This window comes from Pelobates fuscus, chromosome 5 (genome assembly GCF_036172605.1).
Source record: "Pelobates fuscus isolate aPelFus1 chromosome 5, aPelFus1.pri, whole genome shotgun sequence".
Classification (NCBI taxonomy): Eukaryota; Metazoa; Chordata; class Amphibia; order Anura; family Pelobatidae; genus Pelobates; species Pelobates fuscus.
The window spans coordinates 259,903,797-259,923,839 of NC_086321.1; the positions used below are offsets into that span (position 1 = coordinate 259,903,797).

General features: G+C 41.9%; 1 protein-coding gene across 1 annotated transcript in view; it reads right to left on the minus strand.

Moving 5' to 3' along the window:
• Nucleotides 1–20,043, minus strand: part of LOC134612198 (atrial natriuretic peptide receptor 1-like) — a 180,584-nt gene that overhangs the window by 138,347 nt on the left and 22,194 nt on the right. Inside the window, exons 4-6 of the mRNA XM_063456550.1 lie at nt 10,715–10,838; nt 8,380–8,484; nt 4,654–4,756 (exon numbers count right to left, since the gene is read on the minus strand). Of these exons, the coding sequence (XP_063312620.1) occupies nt 4,654–4,756; nt 8,380–8,484; nt 10,715–10,838 (332 nt within the window). The remainder of the gene's footprint in view (nt 1–4,653; nt 4,757–8,379; nt 8,485–10,714; nt 10,839–20,043) is intronic.

Sequence of the window (20,043 nt, forward strand, 5' to 3'; positions counted from 1 at the left end):
CAGGTACTTGTAGCTGTTCTCTACATCTTCTATTTGGCCTTCTGGAACTTCAACTCCTTCTGTGTGTGTGTGTATATATAGATTTTTTTTCAAAATTCTTACACATATAATAGAAATCAACACAAGGGGAATGACAAAATAACAAATTGAACAACTAACAATATGGGGTGAGTTATAATTCATGGTACATGTAACAAATGTAAAAGGGTTTCATGCCACATGTACCAAACAGTGTATATCAAACACAAGTCAGTGGATTATAAATATAGATTTTATTTACTGCTCCTCCTGGAAGAAAAATCTTAATCTGTGAACCAAACAGCACGAAAATGCTCCTATCAATGTACTGCAACATATATATATTATATTTATATGGTTTTGATCTTTTACAGGACACTGATTGGTTCATGTTCATGCCCAAAAAGGTCACATGGATGAAGTTAGTCCAAACCAAAATGCCACATGAACAAATCCAAAATCGCCCAAAACAAGAGTTTCTTTCGGATGCATTGATTTGGACAAATCAAATTTGTATCCTGTGCACAAGTCTAAAACACAGTATAGAATATGGTTTGAACAAGTAGAATACAAACATTGCATAAATGTCAAGGTGAAAAAGTATGCCACGTTTTTGAAAATATAATGTAACATAAATAAGCATACCAGAGAGACAAACTAGAAAAAAACAGTGTATCTGGATTATCAAGAACAAGATTGTGCACATTTAGTCATTCATTCTTTCTTGTTTGAAGAAACACTGAGACCAGTAGAGCTGTTAATATACATCGTTGGTGGTTGACAGAGGCCGAAAAAATGATTAAACTTAGGAATGGGGGAGGAGGGGGGAGGAATTACTGATTTATGATAGTTCTGAATAATGAATTGGTTGAGATGTAGTAGGTAATTTCCCATCATAAATAAATTAGGGGAGAATCCACCATCTGACTGAGATACCACATTATACCGGAAAGGTTTTATTGAGGGGCAGTCCCACCAGATGTGTGTAAGGGTGCCAAGTTCCCTTTCACATCTTCAACACTCTGTGGGTTGATTGTTTAAAAATCAAAGCAAAAGTATGGGTTATGCATAATTTGAAGAATTGATTTTGCTATTATCCACAAAACCTAAATAATACCTACCATGCAAATAAAGCATGTCATCAATTTATAGAGAATAACATGTAAATAAATGAGAGTCCAATTGCTAGCAAATGTATAGTTCAAAATTAATTGCTATAAATAATTTTTAAAAATAAGAAATTGTTTTAATACCTAGTTTTATTTTATTGTAGTCAATAATCCAACTTTCATCTGAAAACATCTTCTGCCTCTGGTACTGAAACCCCTGGAATTTGAGTGATATGTGTTAAAAATATAGTCAGGGAAATTTGGAGCAGTAGTATGCAGTATGCACAATATCATTATTTAGATAAACATAAAGTAGCATTTTTTTCTATTTGGTAAAATGAGATAATTGCAACTAATAACTTACTGCTATAGCCAATATGAAGCCAACAACAATCAGTGCCATTGGGATAGCAACTGCCATTCGTGTATCCGGGGGAACTGGACAGTCACCGCAGTCTACCGGACATGTTGTGCATGTTTCATCTTCTTCACACTCCCCATTTCCACAAACTGGAAAAGAGCTTAGAATTACTTTGAAAAGAAGCTTAAGTGTTTTTTTTGCTTAATAATAAATCAAGCTTTACTAAATATAACACATATAAATGGAACTAGCACTGCCAATATTATCTCCATTATATTTGAGTATCTAAACGATTTCCTCCAAATATTTATTTAATAATACTTACATTCTTATACCTTGTGTATGCAAAATTGTACAGTATAGCCATATGACCCAATTAAAGGGTGTTAACAAGCGGAAAGTTTTTTAAAAAATATTAAAAATATTCTGAGGTGTCAGAAGAAAAAAAAAATCTAAAACTATCCTAAAATAGTACCTTTAATTAATATACATTTAAAAGTAGGTACAGTTCTGAAAGGCCAGCACTAATTTCCTAAAAGAACACTATAGGGACAGGAACACAAAAAACAACAACACATCTGCCCCCTAAGCTGTAGTTGTTCTGGTGACTATAGTGTCCCTTTAGCAATATCCTACAAAAATAGCTAATTCTAAATAATAAATTTAATAGAAAAGTCCTTAAGAATATTACATTAAAATATACATATAGCACTCAATCATTCCCTTGCTGTAGCACCCCTAACAGGTCAATAGGTTTCTTAGCTACAAAATATACCCCTCTCACGACATAAATACGGTGCCTTGCAAAAGTATTCACCCTGCTGGACTTTTTAACAATTTGTTACATTACAGCCTTAAGTTCAATTTATTATTAATCTAAATTTTATGTGATGGATCAAAACACAATAGTCTAAGTTGGTGAAGTGAAATGAGAAAAATATATATATAAAATTATTTTTTAGAAATAGAAAACAGAAAATTGGCATGTGCGTATGTATTCATGTACTCTTACATGAGTCTAAAATAAGAATCCCAGCATGCCAGTTAATAATTAATGTATCACTACTGAAAGGACATTGGTGGACTAATCACATCAGACCCAAGTCCGAAATGTTGAGATACAGTGTTGGTATGTAAAGACATTATTCCATTATTTGGTCATTTTTGGGGATGCTGTATTGACATTGACTGAGACCTCACCAATTAGCACTCCCTGAAGCATTTCCTTCTTCATGGACCCATCTGTCCCAACCAAGGACAATACAGGTGATACTCGAAAAATTAGAATATCGTGCAAAAGTTCCTTTATTTCAGTAATGCAACGTAAAAGGGGAAACTAATATATGAAATAGATGCATTACATGCAAAGCAAGATAGTTCAAGCCGTGATGTGTCATAAGTGCGATGATTATGGCTTACAGTTTATGAAAACCCCAAATCCACAATCTCAGTAAATTAGAATATTACATGCAATCAATAAAACAAGGAGTGTACATAGAACAATATCGGACCTCTGAAAAGTATAAGCATGCATATGGACTCCGTACTTGGTTTGGGCCCCTTTTGCAGCAATTACTGCCTCAATGCGGTGTGGCATGGAAGCTATCAGCCTGTGGCACTGCTGAGGTGTTATGGAAGACCAGGATGCTTCAATAGAAGCCTTCAGTTCTTCTGCATTGTTCGGTCTCATGTCTCTCATCTTTCTCTTGGCAATGCCCCATAGATTCTCTATGGGGTTCAGGTCAGGCGAGTTTGCTGGTCAATCAAGCGCAGTAATCCCACGGTCATTGAACCAGGCTTTAGTGCTTTTGGCAATGTGGGCACATGCCAAGTCCGGCTGGAAAATGAAGTCAGCATCCCCATAAAACTCGTCTGTGGAAGGAAGCAGGAAGTGCTCCAAAATCTCCTGGTAGACGGCTGTGTTGACCCTGGACCTAATGAAGCACAGTGGACCAACACCAGCAGATGACATGGCTCCCCAAATCAACACAGACTGTGGAAACTTCACACTGGACTTCAAGCATCTTGCAGTGTGTGTCTCTCCATTCTTCCTCCAGACTCTGGGTCCTTGGTTTCCAAATGAGATGCAAGAGTTGCTCTCATCAGAAAAGAGGACTTTGGACCACTGAGCAACAGACCAGGTCTGTTTTTCTTTAGCCCAGGTAAGATGCTTCTGACGTTATTTGTTGTTCAGGAGCGGCTTGGCAAGAGGAATCTGACATCTGAAGCCCATGTCCAGGATCTGTCTGTGTGTGGTGACTCTTGATGCACTGACTCCAGCCTCAGTCCACGCCTTGTGAAAGTCCCCAACACATTTGAATGTCCTTTTCCTGACAATCCTCTCCAGGCTGCGGTCATCCCTACTGCTTGTGCACCTTTTTCTTCCACACTTTTCCCTTCCACATAACTTTCTATTAATGTGCTTTGATACATCATTTTGGGAGCATCCAACTTCCTTCGCAATTAACTTTTGAGGCTTTCCCTCCTTATGGAGGGTGTCAATGATGGTTTTCTGCACAACTGTCTGGACAGCAGTCTCCCCCATGATTGTGATTCTTACTGAACCAGACTGAGAGACCATTTAAAGGTTTAGAAACCCTTTGCAGGTGTTATGGCTTACTTAGCTGATTAGAGTGAGACACTGTGAGCCTAGAATATTGCACCTTTTCACAATATTCTAATTTACGGAGATTGTGGATTTGGGGTTTTCACGAGCTGTAAGCCATAATCATCGCACTTACGACAAATCACGGCTTGAATTATCTTGCTTTGCATGTAATGCATCTATCTCATATATTAGTTTCCCCTTTTACGTTGCATTACTGAAATAAATGAACTTTGGCACGATATTCTAATTTTTCAAGTATCACCTGTAGACAACAGACGAGTTGAAATATAACAAATTAGAAGGATAATTTACTATGCCAGTTAAGCACTGTTCTAGAATTAGATAGCAGTCTGGGAGATTTCCTAACTTCATCCTATTTCCTTCAACCTTGTTATTTAGACACTGGAAAAAAAGTAAGGTGAAAGGCAGTCTTTGTGCTGTACAAGAGAAAACAAATGGATATGTCATTGTCTCCTTTATATCCTACCAATTAAAGGAATCAGATCTATTTAGTTTTGGGCACACAATTAAAGAGAGGAGTACTTTCTATACTATACCTTCTACTGGTAGTACCAAGGTTTTTGCCTCCAATGCCACCTGCATTTTGCCTACTCGGATATGGGCAATCAACGATGTTAAACCAACATGAAATAAGACAACCTGGTGAAAAAAAATATGTATTCATTCTAATTAAGTGGGGTATTCTTCATCTCTAAATAAATTTCTTAATGCTTTCAATGCCACCAGATGTTGGTAATTGTAACTTGCCACACTAAAACATTAATCAGTAGTGTATGCCCTCCAAAGCAGTTGCCATTTTGCAGGAAGCAGACATTTTTTTGGGTAGGTTTACATTTTAATACATGCATTTGTTGGATTTTTTGATGGCAGGATGTATAGACTAAGTTTATATACTGACATAAATATCATCTTGTCAACCACACGATTGGTGCATAACAGACACTTTAATTGGAGATGACTGGTTAAATACCACTCCACTAACTTTGAAACATTCTATGAAACTTTTCCAGCTACAAAAGAAAGGATTACTTTAGGCTATCACTGGTTTTCCTACAGTTTTAAACCAGAAAAAAAAATGTGGGTTTCCTCAAAGGTAAAGTATATGAAAGCATAAACTGTGTGATCCAGAAAAGGAGCACTTAGGTGGATATGCTAGATGTATGATGCAATAGACATACAGTATATGGAAAAAAGAGTACAAAGCTCTTTATAGCAATTACTTTATTTGAGAGGAGTGAAGAGAGGGTATATCTTAATAAAGTACTGGTGTCTAAAAATGCATCACATTTTTTATTTCATATAAAAAACAAATTAGAATGTGCACTTTAAAAATATACTTACACAAGAACGTATGTCATTTGCGGGTTTCCCAGGTATCTGATCCTCCTTTAGTGATTGTTGGCAGATGTCTGATAAAACCAGGTACTAGCTGAAATATCTCATCCGAGATCTACCATTGCTCTTAATGGGAGAATTAGTTAACATGCACGCGTGCTCCCAATTTTTTTTATGAGGTGCTTGCATGCAGGATCAGCATTTTTATTTTGTAGAAAAAATACTGTTCAAATTAGTGAAAGCAAAACAGATTTTACATAATTTTACATTATAACCTTATTGATATTTTTTTTTTTGGGGGGGGGGGGAATTATTTAAATACTTTGCATTTCTGTGTGCTGCATTTTAATTTGTATTATTATAAACCAATGACCGGTATCTGGGACACAGAATACTGTGCATTACCTAAAATTGCTGTAGATGGCATGAGTTTTTGCATCTTATAGATAAAACCTACATCATGCAAAATATAAAAAAAAATAAAAAATCATGATCACATATAGTTTTGCATTTCTGTTTAGCCATACAGTACACTCTCCAAATTACAATGTTGGTAAAAATGAATATATTTAAAAAAAATTAATTGATTGCAAAATGTGAATGCAAATGTATTCTAAGGTGTTTTAGATAATGTACCTTATTATTGTCTCAATTATTCATCTTGATGAACCAGATACACAACAATTCATATATGAAAAACCTACCATCGTTTAATGAAAACTCAGCCAATAAATACAATTGCAACAAACATATCAAATGTCTAATGTATTTGAAAAATAATGGAATTTGGCTATTTTCAGATGTTTGTACTTTGCCCTTTAGATCCCCTGACATTTAGTTTTTTTCTGAAAGGTTGGATCTGTACTTTTTGGTCTGGTTCTATTGGATGATTCAGCTTGCTTTTTCTTAAACTTTATTTTTAGCCTTCCATTGTTAGTTAATTTTTATTTTATTTTTTTATCACCCCTATTTATTTTTTTATTGTGATTGTAATGAACATTGTTCAGGAGGGATAAGCCAAATGGCAAATGATTTAGGTAAATTAGAAAAATGGTCAGAGTTGTGGCAACTGACATTTAATGTGGATAAGTGCAAGATAATATTTGAAAGAGTACTAACCTTATCATTTGAGGAAATGGATTTAGGAGTAGTTATTTCAGGTGACTTAAAGGTAGACAAACAATGTAACAGAGCAGGAGGAAATACTAGCAGAAGGCTTGGTTGTAAAGGGAGAGGTATTAGCAGTACAAAGAGGGAAGTGCTCAAGCCATTGTACAGAACACTGGTGAAGGGCTACTAAACTCGTTCATGGATTACAGGATAAAACTTACAAGGAAAGGTTAAAGGATCATAACATGTATAGCTTGGAGGAAAAATGAGACAGGGGGGATATGATCGAAACATGTAAATACATAAAGGGAATCAACAAGTAGGAGACTATTTTTAAAAGAAGAAAAACTACCACAACAAGAGGACAGTCTTAAATTAGAGGGGCTAATGTTTAAAAATAATATCAGGAAGTATTACTTTACTGAGAGGGTAGTGGATGCATGGAATAGCCTTCCAGCTGAAGTGGTAGTGGTTAACACAGTGAAGGAGTTTAAGTATGCGTGAGATATGCATAAGGCTATCCTAACTATAAGATAAGGACAGGGACTAATAAAAGTATTTCGAAAATTGGGCAGACTAGATGGGCCGAATGGTTCTTATCTGCCGTCACATTCTATGTTTCTATGTTGATTTCTTGGCAGACGTGTGCTATTTCTATTTCCTTCAAGGTGACATAGTAAATAGCAAAATACATCTTAAATAAAATATTTTTAAAAATAGTGGAGCAAAGTTCTACCCAAGGAGCACTCTTCATGGAAACTGCTACATTCTGCATACTGAGTGTAGGATAACTGGGCAATTGTACACAGTAACATTGGCTAAACACCATGTACATGTTTATCACTTCTCTGCTCCAGGCTCAAAAAGGTAAGAGGCAGGACAACAACTTTATTGTACCATGTTCAAGAACACTACTGAAAGCACCTTAGGAGTACATCTCAACACAGTTGGGGGGCATGACTGAGTGCCAGGGAGGGGGGGGGGGGTGCAGGGGGCCCAAGTAAATGTTTGCTAATGAGACAGATAGGGGTATTTTTTACATACATCCAGCATTGTAATGTAGCTTAAGGAAGCAAGGTGAATGGTTAGAGTTAGGACCCACCTAAGAGGACTGCCTTGACGTGGCAGGTGGGCATACCCTCTCATGGCCATCGGAGGTAACTAAAAACCTCCATTTGTTTAAATATACATAGGGATTTGGGAAAGAGCGCAGGTAACTTTTTCCCTGCTGGATCATGCTCAACGGGTGGCCCTAGTGTGTGGGCCCCGGTGCAGCCGCAATACCAGCACCGCAGGCCCATTAGGGAAATACGTTTTTTTTTTATTTACATTTTTTCATGCAGGCGGCGGAGCCACCGGGCAGCTGCTTTGGGCCACCAGGAGTAACTGGGCCCAGGGCAGCTGCCCTGTTTGCCCCACGTTAAAGATGGCCCTGGTGGTGGATGAGCATTTTGTGATGCTGTCTCGTGGTGCTATTGCAGGCTGCTATATTCCCAGCCTCCCAGCCTCCTTGTGTTCGTGAGCTGTCTGTCTCCATGTGTCCTTGTATTTTATTTTACTATCTTCCTTGTAAATATCAATACCTGTGTGTGATTTGTGTGTATATTGTTTTTTTTGCATGTTGGGTTCCATCCTGTAGATCAGCACCCCTTCCCGACCAGACCCCTGACAGAGGTGAAGGCTGAGAGCCTCGACACTACCATCAGACCACCAGGGGATGCCCTGTCTCCAAAGTTAAGGAGCTACAAATTGAGGACAAATGATCAGAGTTTTAAAAAAAATCTAAAGTTAATCAGCAAGAAAGTGACCAAACATACCTTTGCACTCCAGTTCCCTTGGGTCATCTTCCCAGAAGTAGATATGGTGTGAGTGAAAATCTGACCATCATCTGGGATCCAAGGGCCACATATTCCTCCTTTACTCTTCATTGCACAGACATAAATGATTGTATCTCAGTGATCAAGTAACCCATTAAAATATTTTTATTGCATTATGATTTAAGTTAATTAGATTACACATTTATATTTACATTTTATATAACTTTCTGACTTTCCCAAAGGTAATCTTAACACCAAACATTTTAATGTAATTATATATTCTTTAATAAACATTGCTCAACAACGTTAAAAACACATTTTTTTCCTCAAGGGTCCTGATCTATAAATTAAGTACATCTCATGAAATATTTAGAACATCTGATTAAATAATATCATATATAAGTTGATAAATGTTTGTACCTATCTGATATTATTAGGGACAATTACTGGGATGCCCCTGGAGGAAGCTGTAACAACTGTCTATTAAGATAAGTGTTTTCACCATCTATCATTTACAGTTGATGTGGGTGATTATAGTTTTTGTGTTTTAACATAAGTTGATAAATGCCAGATAACATTAATGCCCCCACCACTTTTAATAGCGTAATAAAACACTTGACTTATGTCAGTTTGTGTTTATGGCTTAGATTTATCTATATTGTTTGGGGCATCAGTTGTGACCCCCATCTAGTCTGCCTAAAGAGATGAATCATGGGAGAGGTGCCAAGTGTCCAACAACTTACACTTAAAACAGTTTAGACTTGTTTATCTTTCTACAAAGTGTTGAAATCAAATAAAAGCCCAATTGAATGGTCTAAGGTGTTTCTTAACCAAAGTAAGAATTCAAAGTTGCTGAACAGAAAGTATAGCTGACCTTATAGAATTTTTCCATTTTGGCTATTTTGACCTGAAATGTTTAATTCACTTTAAATTTACTTTGAATGCTCACTTTAATAAATCACCCTGTAAGATATTTTTTGATAGGTACCAATAACATTTTGGAATAATATAAAAATATAATATTTTAGAAATAGGCTATTATTATCATATAATTTGCTTTAAAAGTATCACATACATGTGTTAACATAACACAATTTCTCTCTATAAAAGCTGCTTAAACAGCAAGTGATAAAAACATAATATGGTAATTTTGCTAGATATTGCTCATACACATTATAGCGCAGCAACTACTTGCTGAAAACTAAAAACAATATACATTTTATCACATGCAAGTCAGTCAGCTTTGTATAATATTTAATTTTTAACTTTTCCATGATTTCTGTAAGATTTAAATGGAAGCTGTTATTTCTCTTGAATTTATACCATTGAATAAATAATTGAAAATCACCTATGCCTTGTTTTCTTTTAACTTATATATTAAAAATTTCACATATGACATCATAATCCAATTTAGACATTGCAGATGAAGAGGAGAAATAGAAACACTGTTTAATTTTTCCTCTTCTCTGTATGCTTTCACTATGCTGACCGCCAAGTGAGAGACAAAGAGCTTATAGCAATGATTGACAGTTAGCTAAGTTGAACGTATCTTGTTGCAGGATAAACTGTGTGGATTTCTATATTTTTTATTTTTCAAGCAAGTATATTCTTAAAGTGAACCTGCTACTTACCAGTAATCACTACCATATACATTGAATAAACCATTTATCATAAAGATACAAGGTGTATTCAATGTAAAATATAAAGATTTAAAAAAAATTCCTCTGTTACAGCGCCGCTTTGTGGCGCTGTAAGTTATTACACTTCATGACCTTCCTCCGCTCCAGTTCAGCTCTTCCTGAAGTATTCTTTGATTTGCCCTGTTTGTGATGCATCCCCAAGCAAGGCAAAGCTCATCAGTGATGTAGACACACTGGCTTCATTGCCAGCGTGCTGGCATCTGAACGGAGTGACATCATATTACTCTGTTCCGGGACATCGTAGGCGGTGCTAGAAGCGCTGGCTAGGGAGTAGCCATAGCATCCACAGTGCATACGCTGGTGTTGCTATTGGTGAAGAGCAGAGGGACCTCCTGTGAGAGGTGTTTTCTGCTCTCCTTTGTCAGTCAATGCCTCTTATTAATTGACAGCTGGGAGAAAAAACTATTTTTAAATAGATATTTCTCCTAATCTATACATTTGATAGCACAATGTATATATAAAATTGTATGCTCATTCTAGAAAGCATAAATTGTTTGGAGTATGACAGATGCACTTTAAACATGGGGATGAGCAAACATAAACATCATATTTTAGCTAAAGGCACACATGACCCCAAATATACATAAGATCGTCCCCTAAGCTTTGATATCTTTCTGAAAATCAGACTTACTTACCATGAAGGGCAGTGGGCAGGAGTGGATATTTGCATGGTGCACACAACAATTCTCTTCATTTGCATCTTTCCAGTTGGATGGACACTCCTGTAGCTCACAAAACCTTTTAGCTGATGCAGCATCACTTAATCACAGAAATAAAGAGATTATTTAGTTTTAGATCAGTTTAGGATGCTTCTATCATTTTCAGCCTTCTTCCAAAATATGTATTCCTTTAATTTTCTTAATACAATAGGTCTGCTGACTACTCAGTATTCATTTTGTTTGTTTTACTTATGAAATGCATGCTTAGAGAAGCAAAAATGCTAAGACCTGTTCAAGTATATACATTTCACTGGAGTCATACCAGCAGGAAAGAGGAAAACCCACAAAAGTTGGATCCGAATATTACCGAGCCTTTGAATGGCTGGACTTGAACGAATGAATATAGCAAGAAACAAGGTAGAGAATAAGTCAAGGTCAGGAATACAGAAAAACACAGAGTATATACAAAGCTGGGTCAGGATACCAGAAAATTATGAGTCAAATATGAAGCCGGGTCAGTATACTAGAAAATCACAAGTCAATTACGAAACCAAGGTCAAACACAGGAAATCACAAGGGAATCTCTAGGAGCACTAAATGAGGATCTAACAAAAAAACACGATAGGGCAAAGAATAGAGGCTAAAGCAAGCCTTAAATAGGTTTACCTGTTTTCTTATTGGCCCAGTTTATCATTGCGGCTCAAAATTGATTGGGAGTGCAATGATGATGTGGTCACTTTAAGAATGGGTGTGACATCACACCTACACTCTACAGGGAGTGCAGAATTATTAGGCAAGTTGTATTTTTGAGGATTAATTTTATTATTGAACAACAACCATGTTCTCAATGAACCCAAAAAACTCATTAATATCAAAGCTGAATATTTTTGGAAGTAGTTTTTAGTTTGTTTTTAGTTTTAGCTATTTTAGGGGGATATCTGTGTGTGCAGGTGACTATTACTGTGCATAATTATTAGGCAACTTAACAAAAAACAAATATATACCAATTTTAATTATTTTTTTTTACCAGTGAAACCAATATAACATCTCAACATTCACAAATATACATTTCTGACATTCAAAAACAAAACAAAAACAAATCAGTGACCAATATAGCCACCTTTCTTTGCAAGGACACTCAAAAGCCTGCCATCCATGGATTCTGTCAGTGTTTTGATCTGTTCACCATCAACATTGCGTGCAGAAGACACTGTTCAGAGAGGTGTACTGTTTTCCCTCCTTGTAAATCTCACATTTGATGATGGACCACAGGTTCTCAATGGGGTTCAGATCAGGTGAACAAGGAGGCCATGTCATTAGATTTTCTTCTTTTATACCCTTTCTTGCCAGCCACGCTGTGGAGTACTTGGACGCGTGTGAAGGAGCATTGTCCTGCATGAAAATCATGTTTTTCTTGAAGGATGCAGACTTCTTCCTGTACCACTGCTTGAAGAAGGTGTCTTCCAGAAACTGGCAGTAGGACTGGGAGTTGAGCTTGACTCCATCCTCAACCCGAAAAGGCCCCACAAGCTCATCTTTGATGATACCAGCCCAAACCAGTACTCCACCTCCACCTTGCTGGCGTCTGAGTCGGACTGGAGCTCTCTGCCCTTTACCAATCCAGCCACGGGCCCATCCATCTGGCCCATCAAGACTCACTCTCATTTCATCAGTCCATAAAACCTTAGAAAAATCAGTCTTGAGATATTTCTTGGCCCAGTCTTGACGTTTCAGCTTGTGTGTCTTGTTCAGTGGTGGTCGTCTTTCAGCCTTTCTTACCTTGGCCATGTCTCTGAGTATTGCACACCTTGTGCTTTTGGGCACTCCAGTGATGTTGCAGCTCTGAAATATGGCCAAACTGGTGGCAAGTGGCATCTTGGCAGCTGCACGCTTGACTTTTCTCAGTTCATGGGCAGTTATTTTGCGCCTTGGTTTTTCCACACGCTTCTTGCGACCCTGTTGACTATTTTGAATGAAACGCTTGATTGTTCGATGATCACGCTTCAGAAGCTTTGCAATTTTAAGAGTGCTGCATCCCTCTGCAAGATATCTCACTATTTTTGACTTTTTTGAGCCTGTCAAGTCCTTCTTTTGACCCATTTTGCCAAAGGAAAGGAAGTTGCCTAATAATTATGCACAAATGTAGAAAACAGAAAAAGATTCCCCTTAGTCCTAGATCAACAGCAAAGTTAGACCTATGGCTGGGGGAATGGGTCAGAATGGGTGGTACCAGCTCCACCAGATATGGGCATGAACCCTTTATTGAAAGATAATGAAAAAAACACACATACAATGCTAAGGTTGTGCCCTTATGAAAGGGCAACTACCCAGCCGGCTGGTAAGGTTGTTGGTACAATATAATTATTGAGCCTGGATGAATCTTAGGATCTGGAACCCAATAGACAGACAAAAAGCAGGGTGAGGAGTACGTTCCAACAGAGCAGTATTTAAATGCTGTTGGATACAGTGCCTTAAAAAGTATCCCTATATCAATAAAAAATTTAAACTTTATTAGCCTATTACAAGATAAAAGGGTTACATGAGCACCTATGTATAAACAGATTGGCTCTGTTATCTATAGTAGCCTTAAGTATCTATCCTTGGTATATAGTAAAAGTCTCCTTGATTGGGGCTTATACCAAGGAAGCTTAGGCTAATATTACCCTAGAGCAGCACATACCCTTCAAGATATCTCTGTGAGGTCGATCAGTTGGGTTGTGAGTCCACCCAGTCTGGACAGAGTGTATTCATAGGTATGAATAGCAGATATTGGTAACAGGGAGTAGCAAAAAGTGGTAACAAGGAGAGCAGTGAGAACAAAGTATACGGTTGGAAAATTAGTAATGAAGTCTAATTAGTCTAATGTAGTAATGAAGTCTAATGTATTCCCAGGGAATAGCAACAGTAATAGAACAGTGACAGGTTGTTGCTACATTAGACTTCATTACTAATTTTCCAACCGTATACTTTGTTCTCACTGCTCTCCTTGTTACCACTTTTTGCTACTCCCTGTTACCAATATCTGCTATTCATACCTATGAATACACTCTGTCCAGACTGGGTGGACTCACAACCCAACTGATCGACCTCACAGAGAGATCTTGAAGGGTATGTGCTGCTCTAGGGTAATATTAGGTATAAGCCCCAATCAAGGAGACTTTTACTATATACCAAGGATAGATACTTAAGGCTACTATCGATAACAGAGCCAATCTGTTGATACATAGGTGCTCATGTAACCCTTTTATCTTGTAATAGGCTAATAAAGTTTAAATTGGGCGTGGTTTGGCCGCAAGCGAGAATGGCTGCTTAGGGGAAGAGCTCCGTCCCACACAGCCTTAACAGCAAAGCTAACACCGCAGCACGGCACGATAATGGGGCGCACAAAACGCCCAGACGGCTCACAAACCCCCAGGACTCACCCGAGCAATCCCCAAGCTGGTCCTATGGACGGGTACCTGGCACCGTCGACGACCGGTCGCCACGTGGCAGCGGGCGCAAACATGGCCGACTCCCCGGTCAGCACACATGCCTCTGAGCCGGCTGAACTCTCGCTGGCTGACATCAGCGCCGATATAAGAGCCCTGACAGCAACCATGGCAACCATGGTTACCAAGGAGGACATGAAAGCTCTATCTGACACCCTGCATGCGGCGATCCGCACAGAGGTAACCACGCTCAGGGCTGAACTTACAGCACAGGCCACCAGGGTGCAGGCTACTGAACACTCTGTGCAAGCTATAGGGGAGAGAGTGGAAGCTTCAAACCTTGCAATCCACAGGCAAGGTAATATGCTTTTACATTTAAGACGCCAAACGGAAGATCTTGACAACAGGGGTCGCCGATCAAACATAAGGGTCCGCGGCCTACCTGAACCAGAAGGGACAGAGGACGTCGAGGCCAAATTACAGACGCTATTCCGAAACATATTGGGACCGGAAGCGCCGGAATCCATGGTGTTCGACAGGGCACATAGGGCTAATAGAGCCCGCGCAACCGATAATTCGCCAAGAGACATTATATGCTGTATGCATTCCTACAAACTAAAGGAGAAGATAATGCACAGAGCCCGTTCGAGACCCACCTGGCAATTCAGTGGCGCTGAGGTGGCCCTCTACCAGGACCTGTCTCCCCTTACGCTAGAGGCACGTAGGGCCCTGAGACCTATCACTACGCTGCTCAGGGATAGAGGGATCCCATATAAATGGGGTTTCCCCTTTATGCTCTTAGCCAGACACCACGAAGAATGGTTCCCGTTAAGATGGCCAGAGGAAGTTCCACGATTCCTGCAGCGCCTTAACCTTCCACCCACAGAGGTCACCGACTGGATCCTGGGGCCAACAGAACAGAGGCAAGGGATCCGAACCCCAGGCCAGCAGCGCAGAAGAAGAGACAACACACCACAGCGCCCGCAAGCCCGCAGACAACTAATCCCCACGGACCCTGAGGAGTGAGGCTAGGCACCCCTCCCACTCCCACCAGGCACGAATGGCCGACCACGACACGTGCACCCTACCAGAGCAGGCAGATACCTTCGGACGCCAGCGTCGTCCCGAGCACCATAGAAGACAGATAAGTACTGTTTGCACGCATACACAAGCAAGGGGTATTCACATGGTCCCCTAGACCAGGCATGGCAGCACAATAATAGCACACCCCTTGGACCGGGAGGCTACCCTGAGTTAACTGGGGTGGGGGGGCCTGTTGGGGGAGGGACACATGGCACACCAAACTCACAGGCTGCGGCCCATGGTGGGACAGATCCGAATGTGCACATGTCCTGCAAGCTGCGGCACTCCACGGGACTGTTGACAGATTCCGGGACACTTGGGCTCAAGCTACAGGGTAACACTTCTGGTACTACGAAAGCGTTCCTGTCGTACCAAGTTGGCACTCTAGAGACTACCTGAAGATTTGCCAGTGGGATGGTCGGGGGGGGTGGGAGGTGCCTAGAGAAACCTAACCATGGGTCATTGTATTGTATTGAATTGTATTATATTATATTATTTTGTTGAAAATGTTTTATCGGGCTTTATTAGATGAGGTGGTCCTGCGGGTGGGAACAAGGTAGTGATTAGTGTATCTATGACTTAGAAGGAAGTGGGACAAGGGGGGGGGGGACAAATCGGGACTGAAACTATGTCACTCTGGGCTATACACTGTTTTAGTAGTGGAATATTGAAGACAAGCCTGGCAGAGAGAGGGCATAAATGGGTTCCCGGACAATACAGATGAGTAACACAGTATACTTGATGTAATGTATCTCGTGAGAGCATGTGATCCCACAACACAGCGCGATCACTGCGCGCGTAGACGCACACATATGCCGCAACCAGATATACGCACACACGCAGGAACTTTTACACCGCGGACAGGTAACTAGACCCCATACTCTTGACGCAGGGGACACTACCCAAGGACCTTTATGGAGGGACACGGGACCACATAATGCACCCCCCCCCCCCCCCACCCTCAACCCTACACACCACGACCCAAAGCGCGCGATAGCTCAACGATACACTGCGCTGACCACACAAGCATAAGATAAGGCCAATAGCCGCTCATACCGCACCAGCCTACTGGACACTAACCCATGCCCCACTATGACGTGACCGTACAGATCGCTTCCCTAAGAGACTTAGCTACAGACATATGACTGGAAACATGTGGGAAACGGACATCTCACTGAGCGAGCCACACACACTTTTAAGTTCCTAACCTTTGAGCTCCTGCAATATTGCAGGCAGAGACGTTGGACTCAGCAGGTCTCGCCACTACCCCAGACTAGACCTGCGTAGACCGACCTACTGGGGGACCCAATTCCGCGGCTGCCCTAGCCTGCTAGGAGACGGTGCGGTCTTGTAATCCACCCAGCTACACAGGACCCCCCCATATTGGGGGAACGTTTAACTTCTGAGGGAAAACTACTGTGACCCCTCACCAGGGACCTCTCGGGCCGGGCCGAACCGGGCGTGGATCGGGCCGCAACTTATTTTTTAGGAGTCCTAACACCTGGGGGCTACGACCCTCCTCTTCCTTACCTGTAACTGCACACTCTATAATCTCACCTTCCCCTCCTCCCTTCCCCCCCCCCCCACCTCAACTACCTTTCTCCTACCCCTCCATCTCCCATCCCTTGGCAGTTGGGGTGCGCACAGGCATCTAGACCTAGGACCCCAGAACTTGACCACGGTGAGGGCTGCGCTCGTACCCACACTATCACAATGGCGTACACGGCTGCACCCCTTTGCGTCCTAACGCAGAACTGCCGAGGCCTCAACACGCCCGAGAAGCGATCACACCTCCTGCGAGAACTTCACCGCAAACGGGTTTCAGTAGCGATGCTGCAGGAAACACACCTTAAAGCATCAGACACCCACAGGCTGAAAAACAGCAGATACCCAACCAACTACCATAGCACCCACACAGATACCCGAAAAGTAGGCGTAGCTATAATGGTAGCGGCTGATATCAAATTCACCCTGACGGACCAACTAGCTGACCCTAACGGCAGATTCCTTTTTATCAAAGGCACGATTTCGGGAAGAGGATACACTTTCGCCTCCGTCTATGCGCCAAACGCAAAACAAGCAACGTTTCTGAGCAAAACGATTCGCCAACTGGCAATTTTTACAGAAGGAACGCTTGTCATAGGGGGGGACTTCAACGCACCGCTTGACCCACTAGTTGACTCATCGACAGGACACAGTAGCATACCACAAACCGCGATAAGGGCAATAAGGAAGACTCTGCGAGACCTGAGATTGGTGGATGCGTGGCGAACCCTACACCCGACGGTCCGAGATTATACACACTACTCGGCCATCCACAGGAGATATTCGCGTATTGACTGTGTTCTCATACAACAGGAAGGACTGCAACGTTTGCAGTCGGCTGAAATCACACCGACGCCATGGTCGGACCACAGTGCAGTATCCATAAATATGGATTCCCCGCTATTCAGACCAACTAAGACGGCATGGAGACTGAATGAATCGCTCCTGTCAGACCCGGAAGTGAAAGCGCTTCTGACAGACCATTTAAACAACTACTTCGCAGAGAACGATACGGCGGATGTGTCGAAGGTAACGCAATGGGAAGCGCACAAGAGCGTGCTCCGGGGACATCTCATACGAATTGCCTCGCGAAAAAAGAAAGAATCGCAGCAACATACGCTGGAACTCACCGAACGGATATCCAAACTGGAAGCACAACACAAGCGATCGCAGCTTGAGGAGCAGTATCGCTCACTACTGGATGCCCGCCGACAGTTAGCGGAACTCGTGGCCCGCAAGCACCACAGAGCGACACAGCGGTCCAAGGCGTTCTTCTACATTCACGCCAACAAGAGTGGGAGACTCCTAGCCCGCACGATCCGACCCCAACAAGCCAGGGCGCAAGTACACGAGATACGGAAGACTGATGGCACCCTCACACAATTCCCGGAAGCAATAGCCACTGAATTCCGTAACTATTACCAACAACTGTATAATATATCACCGACGTCCTCTGATGCCCATCGAGTAGAGCTGCAGAACGCAACAACGCGATACCTACAAAGATTCAGTCCAGACGCCCTAACACCTGAGGAAGCAGACCACCTGGAAGCCCCAATTACCACGGAAGAAGTACTAGCAGCAATTAAGGTAGCGAAAAAAGGGAAAGCACCGGGACCAGATGGACTCTCAACAGGATACTACAAGTTGTTTAAAGACATCCTGTCTCCCCACCTCATGGCAGCCCTCAACCGACTCCAACAGGGCGACAAATTCCACCAAGAAACTTTAGCAGCCACAATCACAGTGCTGCCTAAGCCGGGCAAGAACCCCGAAAACTGCAGCAGTTACAGGCCTATTTCGCTCCTTAACACTGATGTGAAACTCTTCACTAAAATCATCGCCACTAGACTCCAAACATTTGTGCCACGCTTCATTCACCCAGACCAAACGGGCTTTATACCAGGTAGGGAAGCCAGAGACTGCACACTTCGAGCATTTTCCATACAAGCCTTGGCGCTAAAAGAAAAAACGGGATTGCTTCTGCTCTCGACGGATGCCGAAAAGGCATTTGATAGGGTTACTTGGAGCTTCATGCTGGCAACACTGCGTAAAGTTGGCATGGGGAGGGGTATGATGACCTGGATAGAGGCACTCTATACCGACCCCAGCGCTCGAGTGAGGGTGAACGGCGCACTCACGGACACCTTCACTATCCATAACGGCACTCGGCAGGGCTGTCCACTGTCGCCACTCCTGTTCGCCCTTACCCTAGAACCATTTCTGGACAGGGTTAGGCGGAACCCGGAGATTCGGGGGTATAACCACGGAAACCAGGAACATAAGGTGGCCGCATATGCGGACGATATGCTCTTCTTTGTGAGCAACCCCGCTGACTCTATGCCAACCCTGATGAGGGAATTTGACGCATATGGCCAGTTATCAGGGCTGAAGCTTAATTTGACTAAATGCGAATTGTTGAACGTTTCGACCCCCACAGATGTACGAGAGCGGATCAAACGCGAGTATCCCTTCCATTGGTGCCAGAATCAGATGCGATACCTGGGAATTTGGATACCCAGCAACCCAAAAGAACTGTACACTAGGAACTATGCTCCCCTATTACGCACAATACTACTCGACCTTAAAAACTGGAACTACGACCACATCTCCTGGCAGGGACGCATAGCAGTGATTAAGATGAACATCCTCCCAAGACTGCTTTACCACTTTCACACCATCCCCTGGCACATCCCACCAGAATTCTTTGCAACCCTTAAGTCAGCAGTAATAAAATATGTCTGGAAGGGAGAAAGAGCACGACTTAACTATGACAAGCTGTGCCTGCCTAGGAATTGGGGTGGCCTAGCATTACCGGATATACGCAAATACTTCCAAGCCGCGGTGTTACAGCGGATCAGGGACTGGCATGCGGCATCCAACAACAAATTGTGGGTCGCACTAGATAGGGTAAGCACAAACAATGCCCTTCACAGATTCACATGGCAAGGCTCGGCAGACGCGACATCGAAATTGGGCAATGAATCACCCATTACTCAAACACTAAAGACATGGTCTCACTTAAGGCGGAACCAACTCATCTCTCCTCAACCAAGCCCCTTGATCCCGATAACACACAATACTGGAATAGGTGGGGGACTACGCAGATCGGCCTGGCCAATCGAGGGAGATGGGGACTGTTATGTCCCGATATCCGAGGTCCTTAGCAATACTGGAATGAAAACCATAAGGGAATGGAGTGAGGTACCACAACTGACGCTGATGCACAGATTTCATTATGCGCAACTA